Below are 15,200 nucleotides of genomic sequence, written 5' to 3'. Positions count from 1 at the left end.
GTGACTGGACGCTGGACTTCCATCATGTTCATGGACACATGTCCAAGCCAACAAGCATATGATCTGGTGGAATAAGTTGTAGATTCATCAGTCCCCATGCACTTCATCTAGATGAGAAAACAGACCTGCTACCAGCCAATAACAAGAAGCTGACCTCAGGTAATGTTATCACCTCACCGGTGCCATCTGTTGTTCAATAAGGGGGATGCTGTTTAATCAGGACATTTTGGAAATCTCTCTCCATTTCGGTGAGAAAAGTAAACACATTTTCTTAAGTATTCAATCTAAAGCAAACAGTACAATGTCTCCAGTTATCTTTTCTATTCTACTTTATTATGAAAGTTTATGTTTTAAAGGGGTTGACAGTGACTCAGATGGACATTTTTATTGCAGTTTTCCAAGGGTGGTGTTACAAATATACGGTGTTAAATTAAGGTGTATGAATATTCTGTACACATCCTAGCAAAAGCAAAAGGTGTCATAATTTGCAGATGGTTCAGTGTGCCAGATCAGAATTGAAACCTCACATTCCCACAGTTTATTGAATAAAAAAAAGCCCACTGGAAATGTCTGTGAATCAAACCTTCATCTGTTTCTTTTCAGCTGTGCATGGCTAACCTCCCAGGGTACACAGGTGAAAGCAAGTGTGCCTGTGTACCTCAGACCGTTGTTAACGGTGTTGTTAAACTAACTGGGCTAAATCAAGCACAATGAAAATGAAAAACCCTGATGAATCGTGGTCTGATGCTCGTGAAGGAACCTTTACTCCCGCTCTGCTATGGCAACCAGGTGGGCTTCTACCTCTGCCTCCGACAGCATCCTACAGCAGGGAGGAGTGGAGGAGATGTGGGCCAAAAAGTGAAAGTGGCAATAAAAGGCAGAGGAAAAAAGAAAAAGCAAGGAGTGAACAGGGAGTGATGTGAAGACAGAAAACAGGACAAGAAAATAAACTGGAGTTAGATATATACACTAATGCATCAAGCACATGAACATTCTGAGCTATTTATGACTTAAAGTTAGTTGCACTGAGGTTAAGGTAAAAATAAAAGAATCAGACTAACAATATGAACGGAAAACGTCAGAACAACCCAGAGCACTGGCAGTCCCTTATTGTGTTGGTCATTGTGTTGGAGAGAGTATGACTCAAGTTACCTGAACTTTGGTTTTTCTTTGGTGACCACGCCAACCTCCAGCTCACTGGCCTTGAAGTCCAAAGAGAGGACAGAGGATAGACAGGATATGGCCAACTGGAAAGACATGAGAGGGGGGGTGTAAGTTGAGTATCATGACAAGCTTACATATATACATGATAAATGTGTCTATCAGAAGCCTTCTGCCACATATTAAGTGGGTGATTCAAACCTTCACATTAAGTTGCTATGGTCACAGTGATTTTCAGTCACATCAGTCACAGTCACATCAGTAAAAGGCCAAATATATCAGGGGCTGAACTCTTCTGAATATGAGATGTCTCAACACAACAGGGTGAGGGACAGACAATCACATTCAACACTTTATTATTAGGATTTAACTTTAAGGTAGAAAGATAATTGCAAGGCATCCCATAAACATCAAGGATAATCATGTAAAGAATTTGTAAGTCAGGGATCTCATCCTGCCACAGAGTGAAGTGACCATGCCACTCAGTGACACTAGTGCACATGAAACACTGAAAAGACAGCCAAGCAGTACGTCACAGACAGTGAACAACAGGAGAGGTATACTGATCTGAAGAACCCTGCTCTTCTTAAGCCTAATGGGATGACACCCCGGGCAGCAAAACGGAGTTCAAGTCAGGGCCCTGCTTGGCGTACAAGTCTGAACACCAGCAACGTCAAACACAGACAGTTCTATGGACAGAAACGTGGCTGCAACATGGCCTCACTGCTGTCGCATATTTTGACAATGTGTCCATGAAAATAGTGACAAAACATCTACCAGACACAGCAAGTCACAGCCGTTTCATTAAGACACAGAGCTACCCATGGACACCCTTGTCTTTTTGTTACTGGATGAGCCTTCAGATGCAACCTCTATAAGGACCATACCACTCTTTGGCCTAAAAATGTGTGTATCATCAATATTTCATAATAAGACTGTATCATTTATATGGCTGGATTCATAAGGGTTCACTCCACCTGTACTGCCTTGTCGTGGGTCAGTTCAGGCTTTTTCTTAAGTTTCTTCTCCAGGTAACTGTTGGCCTCTGTCTGCTTGGCCCCAACTGCTGTTGCTCTGAAGCCACAGTAGTAACCTGCCGGGTCACATTTATACAGGACAGGTCCCTGCTGGGGGTCAATAGCCACCATGACCATACCTGGGAGAAGGGAAAAGGAGGAGGAAGAGACGGAATGATGGACAGCGAGAGAAAAATATAGGAAGGAAAAAATACAGAAAAGATAAAGATGCTATACAGCTGGTAGTAAGATTAACAATACAATACTTTAACAATTAGTTAGGTAGAAATCAAAGACCCTCACTCACAGCAGCCTAGAGGTCTCATTTCAGCATTTTGCGTGTAGACCTGGGAGATATCAGCCAACCTGCGGCACAACACGTCTGCAGTGATGTCATAACCAAACTTATATTTCCACTCTCCTGCTTCCACCCGTGCTCGGTGAACCTGAGAGCGGCTGTCCGCTGCAAAAGACAGAAGGCGTGGGAGCATTAAACACAACACACAACATGCTGCTTTTTTTTTTTTTTTTTAATTAAATAAATATAATGTTCCAGAGTTAAGTGTAATTACAGTTAACAAGCAAGAACATCGCTGAGGCTGATAACAGACTCTAATACCCCATTAACAGTGTATTACACTACTGTTCACCAGCCAGAGTCTGTGAAGGGTTTATAGGACACCCTGGAAACGTCACTTCAGACATGTTTATCATTTTCATAATTTGTTCATGGATGTTACATCAAAGTATCACAGTTACTAGGACAATGATGTGTTTTGTGTGTGTGTGTGTGTGTGTGTGTGTGTGTGTGTGTGTGTGTGTGTGTGTGTGCCAAATACACACCATTGTGTCCAGTCATCACACAGCCGATGCGAGGGGTTAGCTTGAACATGTTGGTCACAGTGGAAGAGTCCAGCAGCTTGTCCTGCAGTTGAGAGACGTCACAGCATTACATCGACCTTGGAGGATTCTGTTGCGCTAACAACTGTTAATATTTATGGTGCAGCTCCAACCAAACCTGCTACATGTAAATACTGAGTGGTTAACTGATTGGAAAGATGTTGCATTTGCTAGTAGATATCATATGTAAATCGGACACGTGTCTTGGCTGGGATCTGAGTTCTCACCTTATGTAAATTCCATCTTACACAGAGTTTTGAATAAACGTATTTGGCAGCGTCTTGCTTTATCTTTGCTGTTCATGTGTGTAATAAAATCTTGACATAATGAAAGTAGTCTCGCGCTTGGTAATGTGAGTATTGGCATTATTACAGCAGTATCTTCTTATGTCATTTGTCCATCTAGTCAGCACAACCCTGGAGTCATGACTCTGTCAGGCTTCACTGTTTGGCTTGAACTCTGATCATCAGCATCCTAGTGAATGTCTGTGTGTGTGTGTGTGAGTGTGTAATGTCTTACGGGTACTTTCTTTTGTGTAACCACCACAGCGGTGTCTGTCCCCCGGACCCCCACAGACGTCAGCCCGCCCTGGGAGATGGCTTTGAAGGCATACTCTGCAGGATGGCACATGTGGCATGTAGACAGAGGATGATAAAACACAAGAGAAAGATGTTAATGTAACAATATGAAATCACCAGAGAGCAGTGTGTTTGCTCCTCCACCAACAAAACATCAGTATTATGAAAATAACTTAACGGAACAATCACCAACATGGCTGCTTATACTAAAAAGAGGTATACAACACACTAAACAAAGAATGTAACACTTTGAATTGTGTCAAAACACCACAACAAAACTTTATAACTGTGGAGTGTAACTTTAGGTTTAGAAAAATAACTTTAGGTTTAGTGCAGCTAGCACCAACATTTAGGAAATGTTGACGCTAGCTCCACACCAACGAGCTAACCTCTGTAGCTACATGCAAATGTTAGTGTGGAGCTGTCTGAACGACCAGTAGAAACAGTGATGGTAATGTTAACAGCTTTCTGCAGTAAACAAACTCCAGGACTAGCTAAAACACCGGAGAAAATGGCTCTCTTACCGACTTGGTAGAGTCGGCCCTCCGGTGAAAATATGGTGATGTGTCGGTCGAAACCAGCGTTTGAACCGCGGGACATTTTTTTCCCTCCTCGTGACCTCAGATGAACTTCACAGCCCTCAGTGTATTTCGATATCAAACTCAGTAATCGATGATTATATTTCTTTTTCGAGGCTTAGTGAAGGTGAATCAGCGTGTCGGTGCCGCTGCTGCTGGACGATAAGCAGGATAATGGAGTTACTTCCCTGAGAGACTTTTACTTTCTCTTTCAGTTGTAATTCAGTCAGTGAGGTGCAGCTCCGACAGATGGCAGCAACAAGGAAGTCAAGTGACCGTACCAGTCAGACCAGCCCCCCGCCCCCGTGTGTGTATGTGCGTGTGTGTGTGTGTTTTCACCCGTGGACGAATGTGAGCATGAATGTGGAGGAAGAAACTGGGATTAGATGTAAAGACATGTCAGCATAAATATCAGGGGGGCAGGGTAGAATGGATAAGAGCGCGGCATCGACTCACACAGCCCTCTCTGTGTCTGTGGCTGTGGCTGCCGGTGGGTCCCCAGAGACAACTCAGCCAAATGTCAGGCCGCCGGGTTGGCTTCTGTCTCAGCGATAAGAAACGCAGGAGGATGAACCTGGACGCTTTTGCGGAGTTTTGTGCGTAAGTTGACTTAAACCTTTTCCATTAATTTAAATCGTCCACCCCCAGCCCTCTACAGGGTCTCTTACTGGGGCCCCTTAATAGACACCCAAAGAATGAGTTAATAGACATCCTTTGGGATGTCTATTTTGCCCCTTAATAAACATCCTTTGGATGTTTAATGAGTGGCAAAATGAGGAAATATACTGATTTCATACCGTTTGAGAATAACTACTATAAGAACAGGAAACACACTCACTATATCTACTGTATAAAGACTACTGTAATGTAATTATTTATCAACAGCAGTGTTTTTTTCCTGCAGGGCTTGTGGAGTGGAAGTGGTGGAGGTAAGTGTTTTTCTTCACATATACATGAAATCAATACGAGACAGTGTCTTAGTGTGTGTGTGAGTGTGAGTGTGGCAGGATGTCTTCTCAGTCTAGAGACAAAATAAAAACATTCAAAGAAGAAATAGAATAGTTAAAGTATGATAGAAGGGACAGTTGTTGGGAACACTGTGCTCCCACAGACACACACGTCATGTGCAGATGTCCACAACTTTAGTAGTACATGTCACAGCCACCTGCAGCCACCTCCTACAGTCTACCTGCAGCAAAGCCCTAAACAATCGCTGCCTGATTGTGCCTGCTCAGACATTTCGCTGTGTGACTGTGGATATCTGTACGGGAGCAACAACAATTTCGCATTTTGGACAAATTAGATCATTGCAGAGAAGATACGCTGCCATAACCAGTGCTGTAATTAACACTGCCGATTCATGAGTTCACAGAAACATAGAGCTATTCAAAGAGTAGTGATGTGTGGAACTGCAGTGGTGGTGTGTGTTGTGGTTGTGCACAAAAATTGAAAACTCTTAACACCAAATCAGTAGAAGCAGAGAGGGTCTGTGTGGCAGGACAGGACAGGACAGGACAGTCTTTAAAGTCACGTTCTATCAGATTCAAATTCAAACACATACTAGGTCTGTTTCCCAGAGGAAAGTGCGACTCATTAAACAACAGGTGGAAGTACTAACATTCATAAAGCTGCAGTTCATTTACATGAACAGTCAAAATGTTGTCCAGAAACGGTCAGTTGAATGTTTCCTTTTTAGCAGACTAGAGTAAAAGTCCTTTACCTGAAATATTTTGAGACTCTAAAAAAGAGTTGGTTAGCTATTTTAAAACATTTTTGGTGACATTTTTAATAAGTGGTGGAAACCCAGATAACTGAGGAAATAACATGGTATTAAATTTGCCAGATATTGTTCACATATGTTCCCAAAACCTTAAGGAATAAAAGGAAGACAAGGAATTTGAAAAGTACTGAGTTCCAAATTGACTACATAGGAGTGTTTTTCCTTCTGTGGCAGATTGACCTCACCCAGCCGCTGGTACCTCAGGGACCCTTCGACATCATTGTTCACAAGCTGTCTGATGTCATCGTGGAGGCTGAACACGACATCCAGTCGCAGCAGCTGCTTGCCAACTTCCAGGTAAGGCTGGAGAAGTATGTATTTTGCTTATGGATGAACTGTATGTGTTTGCTCACGATCAGCAATTCAGTGCTTCAGATGATATGCTGATATGCTGCTGTCTTTCACACTGCAGAGCTATGTGTCAGCTCATCCCAGTACAGTTCTCCTCGACCCCCTGCCGGCAATGACCCAGCTACTGGACCGCTTTGCCTCTTATCGGATCATGAGCAAGTTGCACAATTCACTCCGAGGTGAACTGTAGCTTCATAGTCTGATTACTGCAGTTTTGCTGTTACTTATAGATGCTAACATGTGTTTCCGTTTCCATTTACAGACTGGCGCATCTGCAGTCCTCCTTACTTAGAGATCCACAGTGTCAGTGACCTGTCATCCATTCAGCAGGCAGTGAAGGCCCAGGACCTAAGCTTTCCTCTCAGTCAGTTCACTCTCTTGTCTTTTAACATTTCATTTTCATATTCATATATATGTATATGTAATGGGTAATAATATGCATTGAATTTGTGTCACATTTATTCATCCACTCCAATAATCAATAAATTTACTTTCCTTCTTGCTTTCTCATAAAATATGACACAACCCACAAACACTTCCTCTGTTTCTCCGTTGATCCCAGTTTGTAAAACTAGAGTGGCACATGGCTCACTTTCCCATGAGGTGAGCTGTTTGATTTTTTAAAAAAAATTTACTTCAGTATGATTGGTTTTTTTTTTAATTCACTATTGTTTAATTTGCTCTGTTCACTGAATGTCTGGGACATCTCTGTGTCCTGCAGATGTCTCTGATCTTCAGTGCAGGCAGTCTGGCTGATATCCATCCTCCCTGTGTACTCCAGAGCTTCGTCAACCACGGGGCTGTTCTGCACAAGGTCTTTGTGGTAGGGGACAAACACTTCTGTGTAGAGAGGCCCTCACTCAAGAACTTCCCCTCCGGTCCCTGTGGTCAGTCCGCACCTCACTAACAGACATATAAGATATTTCTTTCCTTTTTCCTTTGCTTTCCTTCCCTTTTCTATCTCGCCCTTTCTGTTCCTTTCTTGCCCTATTCTATCTCCTGCCACTTTCTTTTTCTTTGTTGCACAGTTTTGCTCCTTGTATCTACTGTAGTTCTGGTTTCTCTCTGCCTCCAGACAGGAAAACCATCTTCTTCAACAGCCATCAGGTGTCAAAGCCAGAGTCAAGCTCTGATCTCACAGCTGTGAGTATAAGAAATAGCATTACAAACTATCCACACCATACATGTTACATGTCATATGTTACTGCATGTGTCCAAATTCAATTTTTAATTAAAGAGCATGTATTTTTCTCACACTCACATTCCCTAAACCATTTTAGATAAAGTCTTGGGTGAAGCTATACTAGCACCAGATGGGCAATGTCATCATATGATGTGAGAATGTAGGGAAAAAAGCCTAGTCACTGGCTTTTTCATAGTTTAAATTATAGTAATATTATGTTATAGTGAGAGTTTAGCCTACTAATCTTCCCCTGATTAGCGGCTGAAATCCACCCTAAAAATGTTTTTTCTTCTCTCCTGCTCTTCAAGCTGGATGAGCAGATGCCGTGCCTGCCTCCTCCCAGCTCCCAGGCCGTGGCCGCCCTGGTCAGAGAGCTCCGAGTACAGCTCGGCATGGCCCTGTTCGGCGTGGACGTCATCATCAACATACAGACGCACACCCTCACTGTCATCGACATCAACATCTTCCCAGGTACTGCAGCTGCCCGCACGCACGCACGCACGCACACACACACACACGGACACACTGATATTTTAACAGCTTCTTCTCTCCACCAGGATACGAGGGAGTGCCCCAGTTTTTCTCCTCTCTGCTCAGCCACATCGAGTCAGTGCTGGACAACCAGACCTCTGCTTGCCCCCAGGCTGCTAGCTCGTCTAAGACAAAACAGACTACAGGTGGTCCATCTGCTGGACTGTAAGTCGCCTCAGGAGCAGATCACAGATTGTGAGGCGCTTCATCAGCTTCCCAGGACAAACAAAAGTCACTGCTACAAGCTTTTATTTACTGTTTGACTGTTTACTGGGAACAAACTCAGCTGACTTTGCTTCAATTGTAAGAAGTTATTTGTAATTTGTAACATGGCTTGATTTTAAACTGTATCCCCTGTAAATAACACTAATAATTTTGTGCTTTTAAATGCTTCCGTTTACAAGTTGATGAATCAAACCAATGACACATAATGGTTTAATCCACTTTCTTTATTGATTGACAGCTAGCATAGAGGAAGATACAGCAGGCACAAAATACAGCACTCTGATTGGCCAGTAATATTACAAATGGTGTATTTGTTATCATTTTTTTTCTCTTGTTGTTTGAAATGTCCTCTATGCCCAATATGTCCCCCACCTCCCCCCAAACTCACACAGACGTCTCCTACATCTTTCTTGCTTGTTTGTAAGATACATTTTGTGGAAACATTTTGCACTTCTATAGAAAAAGAAAACTACAGTACATTCATTTTTCATTTATTATCAAGTGAACAAACATCTCCTCTTTGGAATAGACAGCATTGAGCTCATCAGTGTTGACTGATAATTTGTGTTATTACTCTGTGTTTACACAACTTGACCGGCTACTTTGCCAGTGTTCAAATACATAAATGTCTTGTAAATCTTGGCTGTGTAGAAAAAAGAGAGATTATATTTGCTAGACTATTCTTTTATGATGCACTTTGATTACATATTAAAATACATGAAATTATGATTTTTTTGAGTAGTTATTGCATTCATATGTGCTGTAGTCTACATTGTGTTATTGCAGTAAGTGGGCCTCCAGCGGTAACCCTGTTCATCCTGCACCATGTGCATTTCTACCCAGTGTCCTCTTGGGGGCGCTGTTACTTCATATTTCCTATGACCTTGGCTTACAGACCACATTATCTCATATTTACACAAATGACAGGACAGCCATGAAAACTGTGAAGTAACACTACTGAGCGTTTATCAGTGTTATTGTCAGTGTTGCTGTTACCAAAAGACAACAAAATGGCTTTAGTGTCTCCCTCATCCCTCCACTCCTCCTTGGCTTGATAAGATAAGAGTGCAAAGCTGGCTGAGAACCTGAAGTGACACTTTTAGACCTTGTAAGCTCTAAGCACATCACGTCCTGTCGCCACACCACCACCGCAACACCACGCGCAAGACAAACTTAACATCTGACTTATGTGCTGACGCGCAGAATTACAGTCGGTTTCCTCTGTGTTTTGTTCGTGTCACCCCGGTTCGTCACAAACAGTCTGGTTTTAACAGTGCGTGAGCCAAATAAAACACAATCCTTGTTTCTACTTTATCATCAAGGAAATGAGGAGGAAATAAAATGACTTACTCCTGTGTAGAAATATCAGTAATACATATATATATATATATATATAGTTAACAGTCAGAACAGCAGGAACAGCTTACACATAGTTATCAATTATTGCACAAAATATATATTGAAATACACATATTACTTATAGTAGGGAATCTGTTTTTCCCACTGAGAACACACCATCAAAGATGACACCTTCAGACAAAGAAGCACTGACTGCCAGTCTTCATGACTCAGATTTCAAAGATGATGGGTGTTTGTGTGGTTGGCAATCAGCGGTCAGAATTAACATTTGAGTGAAAGTGCTGAATGCTCTGCATCCATGGCGGTTTGCAACTGAAGTAAAATCACCTGTCTACCTTACAAACAGTATTTTACAGGTACAGAGACAGGGACACGAGTGATGGACACAACGAGCTTTCAGATGCTCCAGAAAATGGTATCTCTTTTTCCTCAGTGCTCAGAAACGTTCAGATGAGTACTGGGGGAAACAGAGACAGCTTTTTCCAGGCGATCTCAAAGCAGAAATGAAACAGTATGTACAGTTTCTACTACTGTCCATTTACAGATTCACGTCTGAAGACATGTCTCTGAGTGCTGAACGGATCTGAAGGCTGTTAAATGGAAAATGTGTGAGCTGAATGTGTGACCGTGAATACACCAAAGGGTTTTGCCAGTCTGGTGCATGTGTATGTGTGTGTGTGTGTGTGTGTGTGTGTGTGTGTGTGTGTGTGTGTGTGTGTGTGTGTGTGTTTGTGTGTGAGCGTGTGTCTTATCCTCTGCGGAGTTCCCTAAGCTCTGCAGCGACTTTGCGCAACTCTGCCTCAATCTCCAGCAGCTCCTGTAGACAAAACAAAGTGAGAATACATGACACAGGCAAACAGACCACACAGTAACATGTCAGATTACAGCCTGCTAATCACAGAGTAAATATTTGATATGGGTTACAAATGAAATACTTACTGGGAACCTGCAAGTAGTTCAGAGGGACAGAGAGATAAATTCCACTCTAAATACTTAGAGTATTAGTAAGTACCTGACACATTAAATATTTTCCAAAAAAACAATTATAAAACCATTATAGTTACAGTCAAATCTTCTCAGTGTCCCTCAATAATAACACTGGTAAATGTCAGGGACAGCCTCTAAGACAAACACACACAAACTCACTTACCTCCCCTTCGTCTTCTTCGGCATCACCCTCATCATTGTCGTCCTCCTCCTGCCCCTCTTCATCCTCTCTGACGTACTCTTCCTCATCTTCCTCATCATCCCCATTTTCCTCCTCCTCCTCCTCCTCCTCATCCTTGTACCTTTCCCGCTCAAACTGCCGTGTGGCCTCATCACTCACTTTCTCCATCACTCTCTTCTGCTGTGGATCCTTCACCTCCACCGTCGCCTCCTCCCTCTTCTTGACTTCATTCTCTGCTTTCTCATCAGGCTCCTTTTCTGCTTCTCCCTCCTTCTTTTCGCTCTTCTCCATCTCCTGCATTTCATCCACCTTGTCCTCTTTGGTCTCTTCCTGCGTCTCCTGCTCCTCCTCCTCCTCCTGCACCCGCTTCATCTTCCTCACAAGTTCATCCAGCTCCTCCTGCTTCTCCTTCCTCCGCCTCTCCTGCTGTGGCTTGTTCTTGCTGTCCTGCTCTTTGAGAAGCTCCTTTAGCTCCTTCTCCACCTTCTCTTTCTCCACCATCAGTTCCACCTCGTTCTTCCTCCTCTCCTCGATCCTCTGCTTCTCCAAGTCCTCCACTGTTTCTCCTTTATTCCCTTTGCTCTCCTTTTCCTGCTTATCCTCCACCTCCTCCTGCTCTGTTCCAGAGCCTTTCTGGATCTTCCTCTCCTTCACCACCTCATATCGCTTCTTTTTCAACTCTTTCAGCAGTTCTTTGAGCTCTTCGTCATTCCTCTCCTCCTTCCCTTTCTTGGTGATCTCTTCGGCCAGCAGCTCCTCAAGCTCCTTGGCTCTCTCCTCTTCGTCCTTGCTTCCTTTGTCTTCGAGTCGTGGCTTCTCCATCTTCTCTTTGGTGTCATCTTCCTCTGTCTTGTCTTCCGTCTTTTCCTCTGTCTTTTTCACAAGGTTGGTCACGTCTCTCTCCTCCTTCTCCTCCTCATCCCTCTGCTCGAAGTCGCTCTCGTCGTCAGCTAAGTTGTACTCATAGCGCTCCTTCTCTGTGTCGTCCTCATGCTCCCCTTCTCTTTCTGTAACATTCAGAAGCAGGGGTCAGTGTCACATTCACTGTGGTGTTAAAGTACATGTGTGTAATTAAGGGTGATGACATTACTTCTCTCACAGAAAGACTTAAAAAACTGTTTTTTACATCAATTTAATTCCAGGCAAATGAAAGGAAACACAGAGCCAGAGTGTTTCAGAGTGATGTGTGAAGAAATGCATGGATGTGAGCGTGAATGTGAATGTGCGTACCATCATCAGCCAACTTCTGCAGCTCCCTGAGCAGACCCTGATGTCTCTGCACTTCATCGAGTTCCTCTGCAAAGAATGACAAGCCACATTAACACGTAGATAATTAGATGCATAAACACAAACGATGAAACCAACAAATCGGCAACTTTGCAATTGCAGACAAGTCATTATGTAACAAAAGGAATGTGTCAAAGCCCCGATCACTGGTTACCGTAATTTTACAAAGTAACAAAAAATGGCAGATCTTCATGTTGGATACTGATAATGAAGGTTTTGCTAATTTTTGGCCTTTTTGTTTAACTTAATTAATCATCTATCAAAAATTGCTGATAAACAATTTTCTGTTGATTGACTAAACAACTATCCATTTCAAACTGTGTATTATGAACACATAGTAGAGAAGTCACCTGCCAGCTGTGGGCCACACTCATGTTGTGACCCGTCTTCATTCAGCGTCTCCTGAATAATACATTCAACCTGGAGGCATAACATAAAAACACACAATTAGTGGCCGAATATTTAAAAAAATAAATGTATAAAGTAACTCTTAATCTTTATATATATTTATATATATAGCTTAATGATAGAGAAAATAAAAAGGACTTGCTTCTGACCTTTGCATCATTAAGGGGAGAGGTTACTGGCCGGCTTCCCACTGAGGCACAAAACAAGGAGGGAGATACAGAGAGAGAGAAACTGAGTGTAAGGGAGAATGTGACACAAACTGCACCAAACTACCCAAAAGAGCACCGCCGACGAGGTAGCTACTTAGCAGTGGTTTGCCCTGCATGGGCGTGGGTGGAGCTCTTCCCTCATTAAGGCTAAGCACAGTTATCTTGGTAAAGCGACACAGCAAAGAAGCTTAGCCCTCCTTGCTCTCTCCCCAGGATGCAGATATTCCCAAAGGCTTTACCTCACAGGTAGTTTCCCACCAGGGCTAAATCAGTCAGCAATCCCTGCCTGCCAGTAGACCATTAAAGGCACACTGTGCCGTGCCATCAACTCCTTTTCTCACGGAGATACATCGAATTTAACACGTACCTAAATGTCAGTATAGATCACGGTCCACGTTCAGCCTGAGGCCCACGACCTTTTCTTTCATTGTTATGTATGGGGTGCAAGGACTGGCTGAGGCACAAGATATGATGCCGTGCAATTACTGCACCTTCATTTACTAGTGAATCTAAATGTCAGCCAATTTCACTTTCAATTTAGAAAGGTTTTTCCGTTCTGTTCTGTCAAATGCCGTGTAAATCAAACTTAAATGAAGCAGACAAAGTTTTAATATGTCTATTATAAACTGGACTCACACAAAGCTAAACAGAATGAACAGTTTTAATTGTCTAGTGTTTTAAATCAGTTATTATAGTTATTTAGTATATAACCATCTACCATTTCCCCTGAGCCATTCATTTTGACATTCGTGTTGCTTACTAGACATTTTCCTAAACCTGTGATTATTTTAATGAACTCAGCTTAATCAAACAACCACTACACTATATTAGGACTAAATCTAGGCTGCACACACAAAATATGACAAAGTCCTCGGGATATCAGACTCAAACACAGCTGCTGTTTATAATTCAAGTGCATTTGGTCCTTCCACTGACATGACACACGGGAGCTGTCAGTTCAATCTAAACTCTTTGTTCTGTGTCAGCACGGGGAGAGATCAGTACAGATCAGAGTCAATAAAACTAATTGATACTTTTGACCAGTGCTGAATCCCCATACAGACACGTGACCTGCCCACAGTTTGGCCCTGTAATACTCTGTAAGTGCATGTGATGAAGAGAAAGTTTGTGTGTGTGTGTGTAATCCACACACACACTCTAAGCTGGGACACTCTGGACCCATAATCAACTCAGTGATCTGTCTCTGGTTTTATTGACTTGTCCTGATGCCCATGGGCAACCAGACTCCATGAAGGAAATCAGGAAACCAAAAGCATCTGTGCCAGTCAGGATGCTGCAGTGTGTTATGTGGTCTGATGTGTGTGTGACTAAAACCTGGAGCCTCATCTGAGTTGGGAACAAATGCGCCAACTGTAAAGGAGACGAGGGCTGTTTAATGATGAGTTTATAATGGAATTACCCCTCTTCGTGGTATATTTGACGTGGAGCTGCTGGTGTACACTAAGACTGTTATAACATATCACCCACAGATGCTGGTTCTGAGGTGGTTATAGCTTTGGTTGTACCCACAGTTTACAGTCTGCTCTATGTAGGTTAACCGCCGTGTTGCTGCATAACACTGCGAGTAGCACCACTGCAACCCCAATGTTCACTCTGTTCTCACACGCATGTCTCAGTGGGAGGCAGACATCCCCCCTCTCTCTCCCTCACACACACACACACACACACACGCACACACACATACAGCCTGTGCGCAGCCTCACTCATACATGTGCGCTGTTCCGCTCACCTGTGCGGAGCTTTTAATTCGCAATGGATGTTGTTCAGGAGGGACTGGTGGAGTCCACAGACAGACAAATGCGCTCCTGTGTGTCCAATCTCCCTCCTAACCGGTAACAACATCCACCGTCGGTCCAGCGACACACAGAAAGGTGGGCGCACAACAAATTATGTAACAACGCTTTTGTTTAGCCTATTAGTCTAAACCCCTGAGGCTTTCGCTGTTAGGTTAGCATGCACCTAAAGCCTGATCCCTAAACTATTATTAAAATGCATTTTTTTCTACCATGATGCTGGTTTAATAACGATAAAAAAAAAAAGAATAACATGGTCTACAGCTGAAGCAGCGGTGCGTGGTGTCTCCGGTGTAGCCTGCTGAGAGCGACACTCGCATTTTGTACCATCAGTTCACACAGAGCGCACAGAATACACACACAGATATGTACATATATATATATATATACCGTGGCTGTTTAATGACTGTGGTGAATGCTTACCTCCGACGGCTGCCCAGAGAAAAACTGCGGCTATCAGAATCCCCATAGGCTCCGGAAAGTCAGGCTCCTGCAGGAGATAACCTTGAAATAACGGGCTGGCGCTTCTTCACACACCCGCCGAGCGAGGTGGAGCCGAGAGCCGCGGAGGACAGCCGTGTGTGTGTGTGTGTGTGTGTGTGTGTGTCATATCGTGTCAGGTGACCGACACCAGATCAAAGCCCAAACCCTG

The 15,200-nt window shown here is 43.2% G+C and overlaps 3 protein-coding genes across 4 annotated transcripts; 1 reads left to right on the top strand and 2 right to left on the bottom strand.

The window, feature by feature from the left end:
- Nucleotides 1-370: 370 nt before the first annotated feature.
- Nucleotides 371-4,450, bottom strand: psma6l (proteasome 20S subunit alpha 6, like). Its single transcript, XM_041047164.1, has 7 exons — nucleotides 4,180-4,450; nucleotides 3,597-3,691; nucleotides 3,021-3,102; nucleotides 2,485-2,640; nucleotides 2,139-2,317; nucleotides 1,153-1,247; nucleotides 371-820 (listed from the first exon to the last, which is right to left on the bottom strand). Exons 1-7 carry the CDS (start codon nucleotides 4,253-4,255, stop codon nucleotides 763-765), a joined length of 741 nt encoding a protein of 246 aa, XP_040903098.1. The 5' UTR covers nucleotides 4,256-4,450; the 3' UTR covers nucleotides 371-762.
- Nucleotides 4,451-4,653: 203 nt separating this feature from the next.
- Nucleotides 4,654-8,568, top strand: LOC121187398 (inositol-tetrakisphosphate 1-kinase-like). Of its 2 annotated transcripts, none has more exons than XM_041046614.1 (10): nucleotides 4,654-4,833; nucleotides 5,138-5,162; nucleotides 6,188-6,310; nucleotides 6,426-6,543; nucleotides 6,627-6,728; nucleotides 6,927-6,967; nucleotides 7,146-7,251; nucleotides 7,440-7,507; nucleotides 7,856-8,018; nucleotides 8,105-8,568. In XM_041046614.1, exons 1-10 carry the CDS (start codon nucleotides 4,751-4,753, stop codon nucleotides 8,245-8,247), a joined length of 972 nt encoding a protein of 323 aa, XP_040902548.1. In that variant the 5' UTR covers nucleotides 4,654-4,750; the 3' UTR covers nucleotides 8,248-8,568. The 2 variants fall into 2 exon arrangements, with proteins under 2 accessions (XP_040902548.1, XP_040902547.1); XM_041046613.1 differs by having other exon boundaries at nucleotides 7,086-7,251.
- Nucleotides 8,569-8,998: 430 nt separating this feature from the next.
- On the bottom strand, nucleotides 8,999-15,070 carry LOC121187397 (DNA ligase 1). The gene is made up of 6 exons (XM_041046612.1): nucleotides 14,972-15,070; nucleotides 12,675-12,715; nucleotides 12,468-12,537; nucleotides 12,061-12,126; nucleotides 10,813-11,837; nucleotides 8,999-10,479 (listed from the first exon to the last, which is right to left on the bottom strand). Exons 1-6 carry the CDS (start codon nucleotides 15,015-15,017, stop codon nucleotides 10,411-10,413), a joined length of 1,317 nt encoding a protein of 438 aa, XP_040902546.1. The 5' UTR covers nucleotides 15,018-15,070; the 3' UTR covers nucleotides 8,999-10,410.
- Between the last annotated feature and the right edge of the window lie 130 nt (nucleotides 15,071-15,200).

Source organism: Toxotes jaculatrix, chromosome 9 (assembly GCF_017976425.1).
Source record: "Toxotes jaculatrix isolate fToxJac2 chromosome 9, fToxJac2.pri, whole genome shotgun sequence".
Classification (NCBI taxonomy): Eukaryota; Metazoa; Chordata; class Actinopteri; family Toxotidae; genus Toxotes; species Toxotes jaculatrix.
The sequence above is the reverse complement of the archived record's forward strand: the minus strand, read 5'-3'. Positions and strand labels throughout refer to the sequence as shown.